This window comes from Lepisosteus platostomus, chromosome 21 (genome assembly GCF_059453375.1).
Source record: "Lepisosteus platostomus isolate fLepPlt1 chromosome 21, fLepPlt1.hap1, whole genome shotgun sequence".
Lineage (NCBI taxonomy): Eukaryota > Metazoa > Chordata > Actinopteri > Semionotiformes > Lepisosteidae > Lepisosteus > Lepisosteus platostomus.
In genome coordinates this window covers 9980454-10002500 of record NC_142631.1, presented here as the reverse complement: position 1 = coordinate 10002500, position 22047 = coordinate 9980454, and the positions used below count along the sequence as shown (strand labels likewise).

Here is a 22047-nt window from a genome sequence, read left to right as displayed (position 1 = left end):
CCACCCAAAGCGCTTTACAGGTAATGGGGACTCCCCTCCACCACCACCAATGTGCAGCCCCACCTGGATGACGCGACAGCAGGCATAGTGCGCCAGAACGCTCACCACACATCAGCTATCAGTGGGGAGGAGAGCAGAGTAATGAAGCCAGTTCATAGATGGGGATTATTAGGAGGCCATGATTGGTAAGGGCCAATGGCAAATTTGGCCAGGATGCCGGGGTTACACCCCTACTCTTTTCGAGTAACGCCCTGGGATTTTTAATGACCACAGAGAGTCAGGACCTTGGTTTTACATCTCATCCGAAGGACGGCGCCTGTTTACAGTATAGTGTCCCTGTCACTATACTTGGGCATTAGATCCCACGTGGACTGCAGGGTGAGCGCCCCCTGCTGGCCCCACTAACACCTCTTTTTTTGTGTTAATTTGACCCCTCGTTCTGTGGAAAAAACTTCATTCTGATGGCTTAAACAAGACCTTTAAAACAGATTCAGCCTTGGAAAATTACAAACCCAAGGAATGGTGCTTCCAGACATTCTGTACCAATAGTTTGTTCCAGTTGATACCTGCCACACAAAACATTTTGAATCTGGGCAGGTTCATCCAAAAATGATGGATCCTGGGACGGGAAAGACCAGCCCAAATAATAGGTTTCCAGTCTGAGACCAGAACTCTAGGATGTTCCTCTCTCATGCTACAGTATGGTATAAGCTTCGCATGCACATGTGCACCTCAGTCTCTGAGGTCTATGACAAGAACAGTCTTATCTCATGTGGACAACCCACAAGGGTAGAGCTCATGTTTCCATAGAAAAACTGACCCCATACCACCAGGTTTATCCTATGCATTTGAAATTGCACATTTACAGGCAAGGGCATAACATTAATTTTGTGTTGTAAGAGCCCCGTACAGAAAAAGAGCCTGAAAAAACAAATAATTCCAAATAGGGCAGTATGGTGGCACAGTAGCTAGCATTGTTACCTTGCAGCACTGGGGCCCTGAGTTTAATTCCTGACAAGGAGTGCTACTGTATCTGTGTGAAGTTTGTATGTTCTGCGGGCTCCAGTTTCCTCCCACAGTGCAATGACATACTGGTAAGTTATTTCGGCTTCTGGGGAAACTGGCTGTGGTGTGAGAGTGTGTGTGTCTGTATCGGTGTCTGTGTGCACCCTGTGATAGCCCTGTGCCCATCGCTTCCTGGCTCTCCTGTGACTCAGAATAGCATAAAACAGTTAGAAAATGGATGAATGAATATTCCAAATAATAATTCCAAATATTCCAGAAATTTTAAATGTAACTAATAACTAACATATTTGACTGTTTTGAAAAGTATTTTTTTTTCCTCTCTTGTACCAAAGTAACAGAAGAATGAAACTCTTAAGGTGATGCAAACCCTTAGGACACCCAGTGGCCTTGAACTCTCCCATGGTGGCAGGCATTGTGTGGCTCCTGGTGCTGGAAATCTACCTAAGAGACCATGTCCTAGCCTGGGATTTCTGCTCATCACACTGCTTCAGACAATAACAAATGTATTGTTACAATATTCAATATTTGTTATTGTCTAGAATCTATGTGATGGTGGTCTAATTTGAAATGACAGCTGGCTTCTCCAATGTTCTGAAGGCACTGTAATTATGGCTTGCGGGTTATGATTTGAGTCTTTAGCAATACTGTTTGCAATTCATTTAATTACATTTTTAAGGGGAATCATGCTACTTCATTATTCCTAACTAATTTTAATGAAATTGTTGCACTATTTTTCCATTCTCAGTGCTCTGTGCCATCTGACCTCTGTCTTATTTTCTCCCCATAAATCTAACCAAGGTTACAACTTATTGACAGAGCTATATTTACCTGAAGATTTCCTCTTTTGCTGTCTTGTGAATGTGCTTAAAGGGCTATCAGGTTCTCTGCTTATTGATAAACAATGTTATCAGTGAGCACCCTGGGCCTACGGTTTCATGTACAGAAGCAGTTTAGATATAATTGTCATCAATTTCATAGACATTACAGGTTTTTACAAGGCTATAAATTGCTTTGCAGATTTTTCAAACTGACCATTAGACTTGTAAAACAATATTGAAGCGATAAGAATGGTTGAAATAAGTGCATAATAATAATAAAAAAAAGAAATTTACCAAGTCTCTTGATAATTTTGGCAATAATCCTGAAATGTCCAAATCTGCAACCAGTATAAAATAAACATTAATAAAATAACCCCTAAAATAGGTTTTATAGATAAGTATATAAGATAAGAGATTTCAATCAATGAGATATTATTGCATTTTACTCAACAAGAAACAGGTGCCTTTTGTTTTTATACTTGATTAACTTCAATTACAGCTGATTACCGTTGTTAACTACGGAGGAAATGAACTGTGGAGGAAGTATCGGCTACACTTGACAGTACAGAGATCTTATTAACACATCTACCTTCCCCATTTATTTCTTTAGACTCCAGAGCTCATTTGCTAAGTGCTTTTGGAAAAGATGGTTAAGAGACTGCTAGAAACCCTTTTTATGATTTAATCCTCTCTGGTGTAGTTTAGAAACATGGAATTTATAAACTTCTATCCTGACTTTAATGTAAGCCAAGTCTTTACCATTCTTCTACAGACCATTGTTGTAATAATAAGAATTCATACACAGGATATAAAATATGCATTTAACTCGGTATTTGCGGATACTTTAAATTTGATAACTCAGTATGCTCATTTATCCTATCATAGAGGTTTCCTAGAGAGTGTTTTTCATGCTTTCTGCCACTCCAAAAACAAATGCTCTTGCTTTCATTTTGCTGGTAGTTCTGGAATTAAAGTGTAGCCTTGTTAAATAGAAATCTAAAAACATATGAGTGAAAAAGACCGTGTGAGAGAGATCAACTGTTGTAAGGTCAGCAATTTGTCTGTCTTATGTTGAAGAATTCAGAAATATCCATTTGAACTTTTTGCTAAAATGTTTAAATGATCTGTTTTTGATGCACTTCAGAAACAGTGCTACAGTGTTTTTCCTGCCTTATAATTTAACTTTAATTTAACCCATAAACCATGCTTCTGCTATATAAACGTAGTTCAAACTTTAACTATATAAACAGCTTTTTCCAGAGGCAAGAAGGTGATAACAGTATCAGTGCTTGTTTTGTTACATTATGGATTTAAATGTGCACTACATTAAAAGAAATTAGAACACAAACTAATGATTACAACTCTATGCTCTCCTCAACACTTACTGATTTTAAAAGAGCCTTTTAACTGAACTAGAAGTCCTTTTTTACAGTCATCTTAATGTAATGTTGTAAAGCAAAACATAATGAAAAACTTCAACGTCTTTTATTTTGATTTAAATCTCCATTTAGGAAACATCATCATCATCATTTATGTTCCTTTGGCTCACTTATGGTGAAATTGTAAGTTAATGCATTACATTTCAAGTAATAGACAACTAAACACATCATGCCACCTCACGCAGACCCTGGTTTGCAATATGGTTCATTTTGCCAATTTGAACTTGAATAAACGGATAACACTGTGCCCTCAATCCAGTGTAGTCAGTCGGCCTCCCTCTCTTCTCCTTTTTTCCAATATCCTGAAATAACTATTGATTGGGGGATTATATTACTGGTAGGAGAAGAACTAACCTCATTCATTTTATCACAGAGTTTATATTTGCCTCAGTGTTACTAAATTCAGAGGCAAAAAAAGCTCTGGATTTAGATGTCAGCAAAAAAAGGCTTGCTCTTTCATCTCTGTTCATCTTAGGCTCCACAGCTGAGCTGGGATTTTTTTTTCCTGATATGTTTCATCTGTCTCCAGTTACATTTTTGATCAATACTTACAGGACAGTTATTGAAAAGCGAAAGACGGGATCTGACTTCACGAAATGAGCCAGCTCAGCATCACCTTAAGACCTTACTGGAGCTCTGTCCCTCACAAGCAATTGCCCACACACGCTTTGTTCCATATAATCTTCCTTAGTGTATTGTTTTCAGTCCTCAGTTGACATTAAATACCATTCAGAGACCAATGTGTTTAATCAATTGGAATAATAATAATAAACATCCTTTCTGAAGCAAATATCAAACAGTGTAGTTTCATTGGGTACCATCCTTCACTGTCAGCCAGCAGCCACCTTGGAGTTGAAGTCTTGAAATTTCTGGTTCAATTAAGTAATTATGGGGAATTGCTATACTTCATTTATCATACCTGCAGCTTTCTGGCAATCTGAAATTTATTAGAAATATTGAATAAATGCATGGTGAAATCTGATTGCTTTATGTAAGAACCCTACCTGCTCAACAGCATGTGTTTGTGGAATTAACGTAAACTGTAAACAATAGAATTAAAGGCCCTGGTGCAGAGTCTCTTTGCAATGTCTAGCACTGTGTTTGCAGAATACTTTTCTGTTCCATGGAGAGCCTGTGGCAGCTGAGGTGATACTGCAGAACTGGGAGGTACTGTCTTTTTACAGTAGTTGTGTAAAGCCTTACTTGAGTGAAGAAGGTTAAAGTCATTAGTTATATTATAGATTTCTATCCTATCTTCAATACGCGTGAGAATTGGGTAGACAAAAATTACAAGAGACGGAAAAATCTGAGTACACCAAAATTGAAGATGATCATAATTTAGAGGCAGGATAGCCAAAGTGTACTGGGTAGCATTTTCATATGCATGCAACAATTTCCTGTTTTCATTCAATTGTTTAAAAAAGAACATCATTTTCAGCATTGTCACTCACAGTAGTGGAATGTGGAATGGAGAATGGTGGCTAATATCTATGACAACGTTATGTACCAATATTTGATAGCTAACACGGCCTTCCAACCCATCCTACTATTTTCAGTCACCACTTTATCCTTACAGGGCCGTGGTGAGCCCAGGGCTACACTGGCAGATACAGGGCACAATGCAGGACTACACCCTGCACAGGATGCCAGTTCATTAAAGGGCCCAGATGCAGGGGGCAATTTATAGACACCAACTGATCTAGACTTCTAGTGTTATGCCATGCCCCTGGAGGAATTGGCATTCCACCTCACATTCCAGCACAGTTCCCAATTAGCCCTTTTCCCCAGCCTATTTAATGCTGCTTCACACTCTCCCCTGTGCTTAGTATTAGGGTCTTACTGTCTAGAGCTACTCCCAGTCTAACTGTTATTCACTACTTGGTTTTTGGCTTCCTGACCCTGGTTTGTTCTCCGTCTACGTCTCCTGGTTTCGGTTTCGGTCTTTTGCTCTCGTTCTGGTTTTGACTCTCGGCTCCCTTACGGATTACGGCTCCGCCTCTGGTTATTTGTACTTTTGCACCGGCTAGTTTACCTACGGCTTTCTGACCTCGCATTGTTCTTTCGACTACGTCTTTTGGAGTTTGCCCTGGTTTTCTGCATAGGGTCCTCACTGCTAGTTCCTAACATCTAGAAAATCCATGCAAACAGAGAAAATGTGTAATGCAGGTATACTAGCTCCGTTCTGCCAGGATTCAATCTTGGTCATTCATGGGCTTGGAGTGTTACTCCCTAGAGAGCGCCAAACTCCACTGCGGTAAGAGACTGGGTCCTTTGCCACAGCAGAACTCTACACTATCTAGGTTTGAAGTGGGTGATGTCACTTCTGTAACATGCGCAGTGTATTGAGCCCTGTTTGACATACCAACTTCATGCAGACAGATCTAGACTTGAACCCAGGATCCTGAAGCTCTGAATTGACTGCACTACCCTAAGGTCCACCATGTCACTCCTTTCTAATCCAATCCATTGAGCCACTCATTGTAAATCGATCAAAATGCACTTTGTATAAAACCATTACAGCCATCCTGGGTAATAAGTTACTAGATTCAAAGCTTCTCACCTCGCCATGACTTCGACGTTGGAGATGGCGTAGAAGTACTTGTAGAGGTTCTCTCGCTGGACATAGGTGCCACCCAGGGCTGGGCGCAGGAGCCTGAGCCGAAGGTTGGTGATGGTGAAGAAGTCCCTCAGGCCCTTCATGCTCTCCAGACGGGTGTAGAGGTTGTTCATGTTCTGCAGTTTGTGCCCGGCGAAGATGGCAAACCGCGCTCGCACCTCGAAGCGCACGTTCTTATCATTCTTGGAGCCCACCCAGCGGGAGTACTCCTCCGTGCAAATGACTCGGGTCACATTGGTGGCCGACAAGTCGTGCACTTTCTTGGGGGGCATGCCGAAGGCCTCCATGCAGTCGTCGGCATAGAACTGGTAGGGATGCCACGTCCGCCCATTGTCCATGGACTTGTCCATCACCATCATGGTGGGGCGGCCATACTCGAAGGTGATCAAGATATCGTCCGTCAGCTCCAGGCTCTTGCCCCAGGACAAGGTGATGTTGGCCAGTAAGGGGTCTGGAAAGCGTCTCCACGTGACAGTCTGCCAGTACGTGATCAAGCCATCTTGCTCGGTGTCGTTCATGAACGAGGGAGGGTGGGCCAGGTCAGGGTTGGAGGCATCACATTCGTCGCTGCACAGGTAAGGATTCTCCTGAACACACAAATCAAGGACTGGAGGTCAGCCACAGAAGGGAATGGGGAAGGTAATAAGTAAAAAGAAAGACAGTTAACTTTTTCTTCCCTGATGCAGTCTGAAACGTCTATTTTTCCTCTTTACTGGAAATTATGTGCTGCTATCAATAATCACAGTTATGGAAATGTAAGGTAGTTACAGTCTTTGCATATTAAATCAAACTGAGTCTATATACAGTATGCAGCCTTATATTTGTATCTGTTTCATTTGATCTTTGCACTTTCTTTAATCAATACATGAAAATAGTATAACTAATTGCTTAATCAGGTTCCTGGAAGGAACCACATTTTCTCAGGAAAAGAAAAGCTGCTCTAATTCTGCTTTAGACAGTGCAGCGTTTATGCAGAAGTCACAAAGCATGCTGTATCTCAAACAAAGTAGCAGCAAGGAAATCCTAGCATGTGAACTTTGTAAGTGTCCCTTGATTAACCTCTTCAGAACTGGAGGGCGCTGCTCTGCCTACAACCTCCAGTGGGTGTAGAGTGTGAACTGGCTTGCAGACAAACCAATTAGCAATTATGCAATACCACAATGCAAACTATAGAAAAAATATTGATCACATTTTGAAACTTGTTTTCAAAGTTGGATCTTGTAATTATTTATATTACACTGCTTACAGAACCTACAGAGCATAAGATATGTTATCTTTGTTTGAATAGATTAGAAAGGACTGAATACAATTACTTTATGAAGAACCAGAGTAATATCTTTGTACTTGAAACCAAGCAGTTAGCTTGTTCTTTGTCTTGTACAGTGCTATTCCCCTTCTGTTGACACAAATTTGTAATTGGATTAATGGTAACATCGTTAGCCGGTCAATGCATGACTACAATATCCTGGAGGAAATCGTCTTTACTGTTTTAATGGGAAATCCAAATATACAATTAATGCTATAATTAGATACAATGGTTAGCTTCACATTAAATGCAGTCACATTTATGCAAATTTAAGACTTCATTTCTATGACTTAGAGAAACATAAAGACCAGTGGTTTTGGTCACTTGTTCTTGGACTTTATGAATTTTGTAACCCCCCAAAGAAGTATTACTGAGCAAAAAAATGACTATTAATCTGAACCTGGTTTTGTACAATTTTTACTGGTATTTTCATTCTTTTCATATTGAGTGGATGTCTTTTGGCAGCTCCTTGGCAGCTGCAAAATCCATTTAAATGCAGTAAACTGGATGAGCTAGCAGGTCTTGGTCCTGTGAATTAATGCACCAGAAATGTGATCGTTCATTCATTCATTCAGCAGCATTTGAGCCTTGGTAAAAAGAAAATCAGACATGCACTGATACAGAACCTATTGGGCCTGATTTCCTCTCAGGGTAAATGGACTAATTCTTTTACTGTGGAGCAGGCAGGCTGCCAACAGCTTGCTCAGTGGGAAAATAACGGCCTGCCTTTTATTTCTAGCACCTTTCCAGCAACCTTCAGGCGTCGGCCTTACAAAATAAAGCTAAAAAACACAGAGGAAATCATTAATTACTCTAAAACTGCAGGAGACATCCCCAGAATTCACATATCATATATTTGCTCATAATAATCAATCCTAACAACTTACCTCCCATATGTCTCTAGCCAGAATGTACAGTACAATGGTGTGTCCCATTCTAATCTGAATTTTTTTGATCCAGAACTGAACCCTGTCTATACAGGTGTGCTTCTTTGTTGGAGCATTAGCCTTAGATTTGTGATGGGACAGCAATGTGCATATGTGGGGGAGTACAGCACAGAGGCTGTTAGAAGGCAGTAAAAGTGCTTCATCAGCCTTGGTGTGCTGCCTACCTCTAGGGAATAACAGTAAGGCTGCATCTGGTAAATATGAAGAATGAGTTGAAGTAAGGGACAAACAGCAGGGGTCTATACTGCTGCCAGAGCCTAATTTTAACACTCTGAAGGCTGTGCTGAAATCCTTTTCTTTTATCTAATTAGTTAGCAGACAAAAACATTGGCATCGTGCAGCTGTTACAAATAATAATAATAATATCAATGACAATAGCTTCCTGCATAAATTAAAGAAGCATTGTCTCCTTCACTATTGGATCAGTAGCTAGATCTGGAGTCCGCTGGGATACACAGCTCAATTCATTAACTAATAGTCTTATAAGGAGTCTTAGCTGAATGGAAAGAGGGCCTTGCTCCAAATTTGCCATGTGTAATTTTATCTTGTGGGGCCTGTTGGGTATAGACATTTGTATTCATGACATAAATCACTTACCACCAAATCCCATGCCCTGCCAAATCCCTTCTGAAAATGTGGAATTACAATGTATTAACGCACTGGACTAAATTTTATGGATATAGATGAAGAAACGTAATTTGAACTGAGTTCTACAATCTATCCATATACATAATGAATTTTAATTTGCAAATGGTAATGTTATTAATACCAATAATTAATACCAATAATTGTTCTCTGTCATAAATGGATTACCACTACTAAATATACATTTAGTAGTCTTAATTAATCAGATTTTTGTGAACACAACTGAGCATACATGTGGAACTGCAAAAGAGTTTGCATTTGGCTTCTAATTTTAATTACAATAGACCTTTGTTTTTCCCACAAGTACTTTATTAGCTGACAAATTCCGTGTTTCCACTCCTCTGAGAACAAAGATTTGGTTCTGGAGGAGAATCTCTGCCTTCTGATGAAAGCCGGGCTGTCTCACATTTTCAAATCATCAAGTCTGAGGACATTCAGGAAAACTGGAAAAGAACAGGTAAGAAGATGCTGTGAAGCATCTTGTGCTAGCTATTTCACAAAATAAAAATGGTAATTAACTGTAGAAAAAACAAAAATTGCCCTTAGTTTGTACAAGAGTCTCTTTTATACTGCTTGCTTATCTGCCAAACACTTCCCGCCTTTTCCATTTCTCTGTAGCGCTTACACACAGAAAGCTGACACACTACATCAATGGCTCTGACTCTCCTGCACTCTTGGCAGTTTCTGCCCCTGATAAGCAGCTACGATAATTCCAAAATGTCGCCAGCTGTCTCAGATCATTGAACAGGGCCACTCAGAAGTGCAATTAGGTGTGGAAAGGAGGTTGTGGCAGAAAAATGAAACAGGGAGTAAATAGAAGGTTCTGAAATTTGCTTCTTATCCAATGAGCGCTCTTCATAACCTTCTCTTTCAAGATAATTACGCAGAAGCAGGCTCTCCGGGGGCGCCCAGTGACAGTGCCTAGCGCTAACAAGTCCACTTTTAAACAGCCCCCTCATGCCACGAGGAGAGCAACTCCACAGCAATAAAAATAAAAAAGCCTTCCTGTCCATTACTGGGCTCTTACATTTAAATGAAAGTTTATAAAACTCTGTAGGTGGAGAAATTTATTAGGGCTATTTCCCTGAGGCATTTTAATTACTTTTTTACAGATCATTCTTGAACACTTAAAAGCTTTAAGCTATAAAACTGTTAGTTTCAACTTCCTTGTTACTCTGACTGTGTACTTTAACAGGTTCTCATTCTATTGCCAAAGTCATTTAGACTTCATTTGAAAATCAGTAACCTTTTGTACTCACATGTCTCAGTGCTCTGATCAATGTCCAAGGTATTTTATTTACAAATGGTCATGACAATCAGCACAAAACCTTTTTTTTATTAATATAAGGAACAATTTAAACCAGTAGTTCCATCTTTCTCCTGAACAACCGCAATCCAACAGGATTTATAGCTAACAATTAAATCGTTAATCTCAAAAGACAGGGTACAAATTGATTGTGAGTAATTAAGTAGGTGATTGGCTATAATAAGTAATTCAGAGGCCACCTGAAGCAAAAATCTTAATTTAATTCCTCAAGGACAAGAGTCCCCTTAATTGAACAAATTACTTGCTTAATGATCATTAACTTAAAAAGTGTTTCCAATTTTCAGGAATGGGTGATTTATGGTGACCCCATAGATTTTCTGGATCAGTCTACATACCACTGATTAAAATGAAAACTACCATCTGTATATAATTCTGTATGTATTTAAATAAACACACATTCATCTCTAAATTCCTCAAGGTTGCACATGCTAACCAAAAGATTTATCATGAGGCAGTAACACCACAGGAATATGACACAGAAGAACAACTTCGGTTTTCAGAACCCCCAAAGAGCTTCTCATGCATAAACACAGGCAGATGGCAACAATTTCATGTGGGCAATGCCTGTTGAGGCCAAAATAGATTCATTCTCATGCACTGATGGACACACTTGCTCAGATGCTGTGTAGGCTCATACAACGTTCATGGCAAGAACCTGGGGAAAGATAACAAGGAGACCAAGCAGCAACTTCACGAACCACGTGAAGCAACCAGACCCTGTCACATACTTAAATGCCTAGTTAGTAACACAGGAATATTAAATTCCCAGAACCAGTGACATATGTTTTCTTCCTGCGGCACTTTGGATTTGCTCTTATCGAGTTTTTTGGCCGGGTTCTCTATGACAGACTTCAAGTTTATGCAAAAGCATGCAGTATCCAAAATGTTGGTATAATCACCTGTCTCCTTTCTTCCCTGTATCACACTGCCTATTACCTTTAGAACCGATTTTCAAATTTGTGCTATTGTTCTTTCATACAAAAACAGCCTACTCTCAACATAATCTCTTATTTTGTGCTCTTTAGTTAACTGTTTGTCATTCAATCCAAACTGAGCATCATGGAAAAGAAAACCTGCTCTCCTGATATACTATGATTGTGGAATGCTTTGCCTTTATGGAATTTAAACCCCTGAGCCACTGAATGTTTTAAAACTTACCTCAAAACTTGATTTTGTTACTTTTGCTTTAGATCATTTGGGATTCCTATTTTTTCCACCTTCTTGTTTTTCTCTCGCTTTTTTGCCAGTCAAGAGAGCTGCTCCATCAAATGATGGTGCAGCTAGTGTCCCTGTGTACCTACGTTAACAAGCCCCATAATAATGTCTGCCTCAAGAAGAGTCCTTGAGAATTCCTCTGATTACAATGATGTCAGCTTTTATTTAAAAAAAAGGTATGATATTTCAAGTTTTGTACGTACAGAGGATGTCCAGGTTAAGAAAATTCTTCCAACCCATTGGCTCATCAAATGAAATATGTGCTTTGTATGTATTCCAAAGGCTATTTTTAGCACGTGCTGTTTTGCTTTCTAAAATGAGTAACACTACTGTGGAGCACAGCCTGCAAAATTGAGGCTGATTTCCCCTTTTCACACTGTGTTTGTGATCAGATCTTTTGGAATTGGTCTGGTCACACCAGAAGCCACTTAACAGAAAACCGTTTCTTGCCCCTAGATGATATCAGAGTGTGTTGGAGGATAAGTAGTGACACAGGGTGTTCTAGTTTCATCTTTCTGCTGAGCTAAGCTGAGATGCACCCCCTACCCCCTTCACACTCCCTCCTCTCCATCATTACCCATCTTTCTGTACAAACTGAACAGCAGCCAAAACCATCAACAAGAAGAAAACCTCTGCACAAAAGATGCCATATCCTGTCGTCTGGGAAGGAGTCAAAATTCCTCTAAATCATTAATGAGCTGGAAAGAGCTCCTTGGGAAAATGGAGTTACTAAATTGGGAGCAAACAAAAAGCTGGTCCTCTCCTTATCTGCTCATTGGCTGAGCTAATTGCTGTTTTTTTTTGGAGAATCCTCCACAAGGTCATCATGACAATGGAATGTGCCATACTCTGACTGCTACATAGCCATTTCCCTTTTATATAGAGCTTGTTCATGTAAGGGTCACAATGTGCTTTAGACAAGAGGTAATTTGAAGATAAGAAAGGCGGGGGCAAAAAGTCAAATAAAAATGAAAAATGAGAAAAATGAGCTCGCCCGTTATAAGTCAAAAACCTCTGATTATTATTTCTTTGTATGTAAAATCTTCATTGCAGTGCAGAAAGTGAACAAAATAATCTCTCTGATGTGGTTAGCAGAATCAATCACATGCACTAACAAATCAGTGACTATACAGAACTACAGGCTTTCAGAGTGTTTCTTCCAAGAAATCATTACCAATTGTTGGACTTGAGTAAAATAATATATCCTGTATTTATGTAAGTGTGTTTTATTACTCAGCCATTGAGTCATTCTTGTGTTATTTCTCCTAAATTAAATAACAGTAATTTCCAGCAGGCCACAGGTTTCTCTGGATAACAATATACAGTAATTGGCAATGTTGTCCAGTAGGAAGTGGTTCAGAACATTTTGTACCTCCACAGATCAGGAGATTCATTCTTAAATTCATTCTCAAAAAGGTTACAAACTGTAACTGTGACTGTATAAAAGAAAACATGCTTTTAATAATTTATAATCTAACAGGATTTCTTTATTTTAAATTGCTATAGGCATTTCAGCTCCCAAATGAAATTCTGTTCTGAAGCATGCCCTAGCACTGATCATAACACCTGGCATGATTTTGACCTAAATGAAATCAACATGGTGAGAGTGAACCAGTGATCATCTAATTGTTGCAGTCCTTTTAGCAAGACGGTTTTCATGACTTGGCTGAGTCTGACTTACTTTTCTCACTAAACTGCTCAAAAACATATTGCATAACATTGCAGACCCAATGGAACTGCAACTGAAATGATAAAGGTCTGAATCATATGATGAAAGCATAAACGCTGCCTGTATATGTAATGTCTGCTGACAGATCTAAAGAAAAGCTATGAGCTGTTAAATATTGCTTAGGGGTTGGGCAATTCATTTGTATTTTGGCATGCCCTGCCCAGCCTAGGCCTTTTCACTCTCCAGCAGCCCATTATCTCATGTATATGTTCAACATTTTTAAATGTCTGTTCACCTCCTCTTCTCTTTTTTAGAAGAAAGCTGTGTGCAGCACTGCAACCTATTGACATTATATCGATCAAGACAAACACACCAGTTTTGCCAAGAGAACAAGACACTCCTTCGTAAACATGAGAACTGCACCACCTCTGACAGATCTCCAGCTCCCCCTTCAAAGCTCACCTACTCACCTACTACGATTAGATCCAGTGACCTGTCACTTTGCCTCACTGCCTTTAACTTATCTCCAGCAATCTGTTACACACTAACCATGTAGACACACTGTGGCAAAAAGATAATATTGCCTCTTTTTTTTCATTGCACTAGTAACCTTTAGTCATTTGTTTCTTGAGAGGTTTCAGAAACACGCTCAGCTGCACATTTGACAGCTCCTTTATTAATTTATGTTGAGTTGTGACAATCTGTAAAAATGGACAGAACTTTCTTAATGCATTTCAGAAAAAGGAAATCAGAGCTGGAATACTGTGTTAAACGCTCTGAATTCACAGTAAACTCCCAAGTCTTTGCAGTCTTTTGATCAGACTGCCCAGAAATTAAAATAATTGAAAGAGCCATAAACTTTGAAACTTTGAAAGGTTGCATTGTAGTTTTGTCTTGTCTGAAAAGGACAGTATCTAGGACCACCGGACAATTTTGATGGTTGCTTGAGTAGCACCTTATTGCTGGTTTAACTAAGGCAAAATGATAATTAAAGGGGTCAGAAAGTGTAAGGATGAAAAAGTTTAAGATCTTCTGCTGAAACTATGTAGACCAGACAACAAGTGTCAAGCTAAACACTATCCTGTTAGTCTGTCTTTCTCTGTTGTTTTTAATTTGGTTGAAGCTATATTCTGTAATGATTGTGAGGGTGTTAATACTGTCCTGGTTAAATTCAGCTCTGGTCTTGTACAATCTTACCTTCCTCAAGTTAGTGAGGCTATTTTTCATGTTTCTCCATCATGTGTTGTGTAGTGAGGCTGCTGGACTGGATATTTTTAGAATATTATCATTAATAATTAGAATTATTATCCAAGGGTTGAGCCTAAATATACTGTACTATATCAATGCAAATTTACCAGCACCTAGAGTATTTTACTTTGTGGAAACATTGAGGTGGAATATAATCCTAAATTACCATCTAATTTTCATTTCTGCTTAATTGACATAATGACTAAAATCCAATAATTTAACAAAATGTTCCCAGGAGGTCCTCTAATACCCTGGGTTTCAGATCAAAGAACCACCTGATCATACATTTTACAACATACATTGTTTAAGTCACATATAAAACATGCACTAATCTTACAGTTCAGTACATACTGGGGCATTGCAGTCTATTAAATGAAGGGCAATTCAGGACAGGTTTACAAAACACTATTACAGCCAAACAACTATGACAAAATAACAAAAGTGCCCCCTATGAAAATCATGGTATGTGAACGTTTGTAAGAACCTGCGGGATATTTTTGTAAAATGCCTTAGAAAATCTTGTGCCACTTGTTTTCCTGGAGCTGACACAGAATCAGAAGAATCTGAGTAGCAGGACAAGGCTGTCCAAACATTTGCTCGATGTTTCCCAAAACTGTTTCCAAATTAACTATGTAGCCCCTATTTCCACTATTCTTATACAAAATTACTTGCTCTCAGTGCAGTGGGCTGTATCGATTCCAATCAAAAAATGCTTACACAGAAGGACACACTACTACCCCCCTCCTCCATAGCCGAGCTGATGTCTTCAGTGCACTACATCTAAACTTTGTTAGGAAAACCAATATTGGCCCCATTAATATTTCATCAGCTAGAAAGACTTGTATAACTTAAGAAGCTGGGCTTATAAAAGCCAAGAGTCAATGTAAGATCACTATGTTTCTTTTAATGGGCTGTCAAAGAGCTTTTACAACTTTGCAATGACAAATCAGCATTTTTAGAACAAAGATTTAAATATTCTTAGTTTTTTTTTCTCTGCATTGCCGTGATCTCATAGTATCATTTCATTGCACATCCTTCTCAAGTTAAATTTAAGGACCGGAGAAAACAGAATTCATCAAGAGCTTTTGCAATGAAAATGTTTTTTTGCAGCATTTGTAGTGCTTTCCCTAAGTGCTGTATTTTGTTTTAATAACTATTAGCAGACTCATCTAAAAATACACATTAAACTCACTTTGCTCCCTCTTTGCTCATCAATAAGGTCTTAATTCAGATTTGAAAGAGATGGTTCCTCTCAGTTTCAGACTTCCCAAAGTAAAGGAAAAATCAGAAACATAGGTGAGAGGGAAATAAAAACTGAAAGTTAAAAAAGTTAATCAGCTACATTCACTTTGACAGTAAAATGCCTGAGGATATTTTTTTAACCTTATGATAAATAACGCTGTAGATTTTCTGAACTGGTATGAGGACATGCGTCCTGACAAGCACTTCTGAGCTTTTCTTATTTTGCAGCAATTTGGTTAGACAAGAAGGAGTAGATAAGATCTACTGGTTTAACATTACAAAAACTGACTTTTGGCTTTATTCTCTCACACAGAAGAACTTCTGCATCACTAGAGACTAGAATAAAAGAAACTCTTCGGCTTGAGGGGGAATTCCTAGCTCACAGTTACACCTTCATATGTGTAGCAAATTAAGAGTTAAGGTTCACCCAAGCAACGTTATTTTTTTTAGTTGCAACATGATTCAATGTGCACAGATCTCTTTGCAGATGGTTTGACACTTTGTTGCACATGCAATGCTGAACTCCCAGACATGTTTCATTTTTTCTTTTCATTTTAATCTCTTCTATACAAAATTGTCCTAAATGTAACAATTTGACTTGAAAGAATGAAAAGGCAACCTGGCGATCAGTGTACTCTTGCTCCGTTTTTTACATCCTGCTGGAGAAATCCTTCATCGGATTATTTTACAATCAACCTTCTGGCTGATGTCCCAAAACAGGCTCTCCCATCCCTCTAATGCAGATTAACTACTGTACTGCCAACAAGCAGAGATTTTTTGGTTCATACTATCAAAGATGAAACTTTCCATATTTTAGAAGTACCACAAAGATGTTTTAGCATCATGCTGCAGTTAACTTCATTACAAAATGTCTTCAAGCTATGCCTATATGGCAGTGTGTGTGTAATGAATGAAAATAATTCGATTATTTTCAGTATTCAGGCATCCATAAGTTTGGGTTCTGTCTTTCATACTATGGCCCGATGAAATGCACAGATAATTGACTTATCCAACACTTCAGACTCTTTTAAAAGGAATTGTGGAACTGTGTCACTCAGTAATTCGTGTGAGATAGTAATTGGTTGTGATTGTAATATACTCTATATCTTCATTCAAATAATCTTAAATAGGGCTGTCCATACTTTGTCCTGGAGATCTGCGATGTTTTAAGTTCAGTTCAGGTCTTCAGCTACCCATTTCTACAGCTCACTGGCTTAAATGGGCCATTTAACAACTTGTCTCAGTTATGAAGCTGTTTGCGTTTTAAAGAGATACATCACATCTGCAGGACTACAACCCTCCAGAATCAAGACTGGACAGTAATGACCTAAAACATCATGGAAATTCAAATCTTCTCATTTCTCCCTATGCTGTGTGCAAGTGGGAAAAAACAAGGGTACAAGTCTACTTTTACCTTATGATATCAAAACCCAAGTAAAACCTGAAGACCAAACATATTTCCTGCCAGTATCTACTGAACTTCTCAGGTTACTGGTACACAATAATGCCTTAATGCAGCTTTTTTTTTTTTCAGAATCCTCGGTAAGCTTTTTAAAGTGAAATTGCTGTCTCTTGTGAGAATGTTCCTGATGGTCCTGTTTTCTTTTAAATAAATGAACTCAAGACTCAGTCATAGGTCTTGTTTTCCTAGCCCTTGTTTTCTTTAAGTTGTTTTTGGTCTCCTAAATTGTATTGTTTGATGTTCATGAAAAGTTTAATATAATACCCCCTTGGGCTGTAGGAAAGGCTTATTTAACCAGGTACTGTATAGCAAAGAACTAGTTTACAGCACTTTTTAGTGCCACAACAGCATTTTTTTGTCTTGTATTCTCTGATGACATGTTTTTCACATTAAAAGCCCCTTCATGGGAAATTGAAAAGCTTTCAGTGCTGTTTAATTGAAATAATTTGAAATCAAGCTGAATTTCCCAGTCTCTGTTAAAGCAATGCCAACACAATCCTTATGTGAACAACAGCTGCAGTTTAGTCCCAAAAGACTCCTACTATACCCAGATCCTACTGTCTATGTGATGCATTTGTTTTGCTGAATTATCTTCACCTCAGGGTGAGCAGAAACTACCCAAGCTTTTTAGCAAAATCTAAATTATTGTAGGCTTCGTGTTAGAGCCCTGACTATGTACCAACTTTGATCCTATGTCCTGCATAAGGAAGGTTACTAATGAGAGGAGATTGTGAATGTCCCTCAAGCTCATTTGGCTGTCAATAGCTAATTGATATTTGAATACAATCACGTATTTTCTTGAATGATCCAAGAAAGCCATTTTCTGCATCATAGCTGTGTACTTTGGTTCAGAATCCAGCAGCTTGTTATGAGAAGAATTATCCTGTGTTTTCACTCTTAACTGTTCATTTCTGTTTGGGATATCAAGTTCTCAGTTCATTGTTGAGTTTGTAGTCCTTCAGGCTGTTTTTGTCAATTTCCTTGACCATTCTGAATCCCTAATTGAGATGCCTTTAACATCTCCTGAATCTCATGAAACTTTCCTTACAGGAGACCTGTCTTTTTGTGTGTTTCTTCTTGTTTAGTATTATGTCACAATAATGATGTAGGTGTTGCCTCTTCATCAGAAAGACCACACCAAAGGACCAAAGCACTAATATGAAGCCAACTGGAGACAGCAGAAGTGGTTCCGATTTTTTTTATCTAAGACATCTTGTTTTCTGAAGTACGTTGCTACAACATTTGCTTATGAAAGAGGGTAAGGAAAGTTCTTTTATTGTCTTTAGAAACATAATAATTACATTTCCGACTATATAAACATGGTATTTGCCGTGAAACATGGTTTCTTTTCCTTAACCTGAATATGCGCAGCTTCAATGGACTTTAAAGCATTGGAAAACGGGGTTGAAAACAGACTAAACGGCAGCAAACCTGTCGAGAACAGCAGTAAACGCAATGAAAAAAGTTGTTTCAAAAGCGTCACAACACTGTACAAAACCTTGAATTAAAGAATCGAATGAAGATATTGAGCCCTACAAATTGAGACAGTAGTTGGCCTTAGAGTGCAACTTACCAACGTGCAGAACCTCTCCGGCGGGTTTCCACAGGTTATGCCTTCTGGTTCCACCTTGATTTTCATGTGCTGCTTCATGGATGCTGGTTTGGGTTGGCAGGCGTAGAATTCCCATATCGGGCCGTCATCCGTGCTCACCAGGGACTTGCATATGTCGTACTGGCTCAGAGTCAAAGCAACGCACTGCAGCAGCAACACGAGCTGTCGGAGCATGGCCGTCACCGGGGCCATGTGAACGGTCCGTGGCCGAGAATCCGGAGAAGGGCAGAGAGTGCCACAGTCGGCTTAACGAGCGCTGGCAAGATCGGCATGGAACCCGATGGCCATTCAGGTGGAAATATCAAAGGATCTCATAGCGAGTAGCGTCCTGAGTGGCTCCGTACAAACTCCACTAACGACGGCGGTTAGTTCTTGAAGGAAAGATGATGTGTCTGTGGTTCAAAACAATTACCAGATGGCTTTAGTGCGAACAACAGATACGTACGATTTGGAGGTACTAGTTTCTTAGAATGAATAAATGAATATTTTACAATGTGTTTTGGATATTTGTGATTATCTGTGTTGCCTGAGAATCTATGGTGAGGGATGTTCCCTCATGTTATTTGTGCCTTGAGAAACCTAGTGTTGGACCGCAAGTTGTAGGGTGAAAAGATCGCAAGAAGTACCGTAAGGCGGAATTTCGCGAGATACTTGGCACACGAGCACTGGAATTCGACGGTGCCTTTATGAGACCTGGCAGAACTGCTGAAGTCTTCCTTGAGCGCTTGCTTGATCGAAGCTAGAGAATTGGCAGAAACGGATGACACTGATCCATGTGTTGAAACGCGTTTCTCTTGGTCGTTTTTCTGCTGCTTCCAGACTACAAAACAGAAAGCAAAAAGAAATCACCAAGAGCATCAGATACACTACACAGGGAACACTCCTTATCACCACAGCCCTTTTCATCCTAATTAGAGTTGTACTTTGCAGTTTTTTTTATTTTCTAATGCTTTCCGTCGTGTCTGAACTTTAAAAATGGTTTTCGATTAAACAACGTTATTTGCATATTTACACGCAAGTGTCAATCAAGAAATGCGATTACATTCATGCGCTGCACATTTGTCAGGAGCATCAGAGATTTAAAGTTCATTGCTTTACAAGAATTCGCAGTGTAAGGTGCATTCTCGTAATGTTTGTAAGTAATAACCCACACTGGTTTAGAGCACATGTGTACAATACTATTGTATTTAGCGTTATGAGCGCTTCTGAAACAGTGGGCGCTAGTCACAGAGGCTTAAAACGGCTAACTTTTACAAGTCACTAGCAACGGAAAGAATGACGCTGCAATTGAGAAACTGAAATCAGACGAACAATCTAAGTATTTAATGCATCAGATAAATCCAGGTTTTCTGTATTCTGTATTCTCTTTGTTGGCATCTCAATGACTCACGTTTTCACAGTTTGTACTTTGTAAAGCAAAAAATCTCACTAAAATTAGACATTACTGTGCAGAAATTAGTTGCGAGTGCTCATTTATATTAAATGAAATTTCGGCCAACACCCAAATCCGTTGATATGAACACTTGAATCCTCAAGTAAGCCAGCAGAACATACTGGCAAATAAAACTAACCAATACTATAAACATATTAAATATACAGTATATTAACATATTTGATGTTTAGTGATTTATACTGTGCCAGGCAAGTTATGATCAGTCGCTTGTTGAAATGTATTTAATGATCTGGATGTAAAGGAACTGTACTAATAAAAACCGAAGAGACAAATGCATACAGTAAATGCATTAATCATAGTCAAATTATGCACATTGATACAATAAGGACTAGCGGTCACATAACATCTAAAGCGATAAATAAAAAAAAGCAAAGATTCAGATCCACTGAATTAGGTTTCATTAAAAAATGGTGATTGGAATTGTTTGGGAATTTGTTTGAGATTAAAGTTAACATTTAAAAGTGAAAGCTAAAATACTATAAAATAAAAATGTTTGACGACTTTCGGTAACATTTTCACATATATTATACTCAGTAATCAAATTACTGACATACAGCTATTTAGGAGTATGTATCTGTATTTTATTTAAAAAAAAACTACTCTTCGGTTGCTTGCAGCACTGACAGAAGAACGCCTCGAGTAATTATCAGAGGAAATTAAATTTTCTCCACACGTGGCCACTAAGTTGAACATTTCTTGCAAGACATCCTGAAGAATGAAACTCGAGCTTCCTGCACACGGAAAAGCTTTCCATCCTTCTTACTGCTCTGAAATCACCGCGTTAGCAGCATAAAAATAGAAACGGTAAATCTGATTTCATCGATTCTTGTGGGGATTCCGTAAAAAGAACCGAAGCACAAGGAAAGTAAAAACGCAGACGCCGGGCAAGCAAAGAGAGAGGGAACTGCAGGAGAAGCGGGGGTGACCAGCACAAGTACACGATTGATGCGACAGTCGATTGGACGGGTACTTTTCAAAAACCTCATTATACAGATCATACCGAGTCTAAAAGAAGTTTTAAATGACAGTGAGTATATTGAAACATGTTCATGTGTGGGACAAGAGCTTATCATCGGACGCCCACTGTTTATTTAGTATTTCATTTTTGAAAACTTAAAAGTATTTCAAAGAGTTGGGAAAGAGGGCTCCACTTGTTGGCTGAGTCGTTTGATCGTGTCAAACCTGAAAGACGTGGGTCACCGCAGACAACACAGATCCCTAAAATGTATCTCAGCCTTTGGCATAGATTGCACATGGGATTACTCAACAGACACATTCAATCAGAGTGAATTTTTTGAGATAGTCGTTCTTAATGCTCACCTTCTGTGCGGCCAGTGACAGTAAGCGTTGTATTCCCTTGTTACGCGAACCCCCTTCAAAAAGTATTCTCAACTTGCTGCAGTCCTTTCAGCACAAAAGCACTGGGACGCGCCTCTGAATTCAGTCCTACTGTACTCCCTTCTGAAAGTCGCTTACACGGGATGCGCTTCCTGGCATTTGTTCGCTCTTCTGCTTGGTACTTTCTTTAATGACAGAGGCGAAGGCACCACGGACCGCTGTGATGGTGCCCTAGATCCCGCAGTGATATCAGTAAGCAAGTTCCAAAGACGAAGAAATGTCATCAGTGAAAGTGATGACTTTTGAAGGGAGCTCTTGCCCAGCCCGACTCTCTTCTCCCTACTTTAGCAGGTCGGCTTTGCCCTGTGCGCTCAAGGGCAGATACAGGAGCAGGAGCTTCATGGAAAATGTCCCTCCCCGCTCTCGTGCGCTCTCTTCCTCTCTCCCTCCCTCTCGCACGAAGTTAATACTGATGCTAAATCCTTTTTGCCATCACTTTCAATCACTATCTGAGCTTTTATCTCAATGCCCGATAAGGGCTGCGCAACTTCCTCTCTCAGGCTTGAAACTGAACCATCCCACAAGCCGACCGGGCTCTGCTGCTTAAAGGAGCAGTTCCTATAGAGGAATATTTTAAAGACACAAGGAAGCAGTTCTCTCCCAGTGAGTGCAAACGAGCGACT

At 39.3% G+C, this 22047-nt stretch overlaps 1 protein-coding gene across 4 annotated transcripts in view; it reads right to left on the bottom strand.

Moving 5' to 3' along the window:
• Positions 1-22047, bottom strand: part of LOC148644001 (netrin-G2-like) — a 70810-nt gene extending 48763 nt beyond the window's left edge. Inside the window, exons 1-4 of one of the 4 annotated variants that reach the window (XM_088615505.1) lie at positions 21347-22037; positions 19267-19393; positions 18535-18965; positions 5844-6487 (exon numbers count right to left, since the gene is read on the bottom strand). In XM_088615505.1, the coding sequence (XP_088471631.1) occupies positions 5844-6487; positions 18535-18765 (875 nt within the window). In that variant the 5' untranslated portion in view covers positions 18766-18965; positions 19267-19393; positions 21347-22037. Of the gene's footprint in view, positions 1-5843; positions 6488-18534; positions 19394-21346 lie in introns of all 4 variants that reach the window. The other 3 variants (XM_088615507.1, XM_088615506.1, XM_088615508.1) reach the window with 3 other exon arrangements.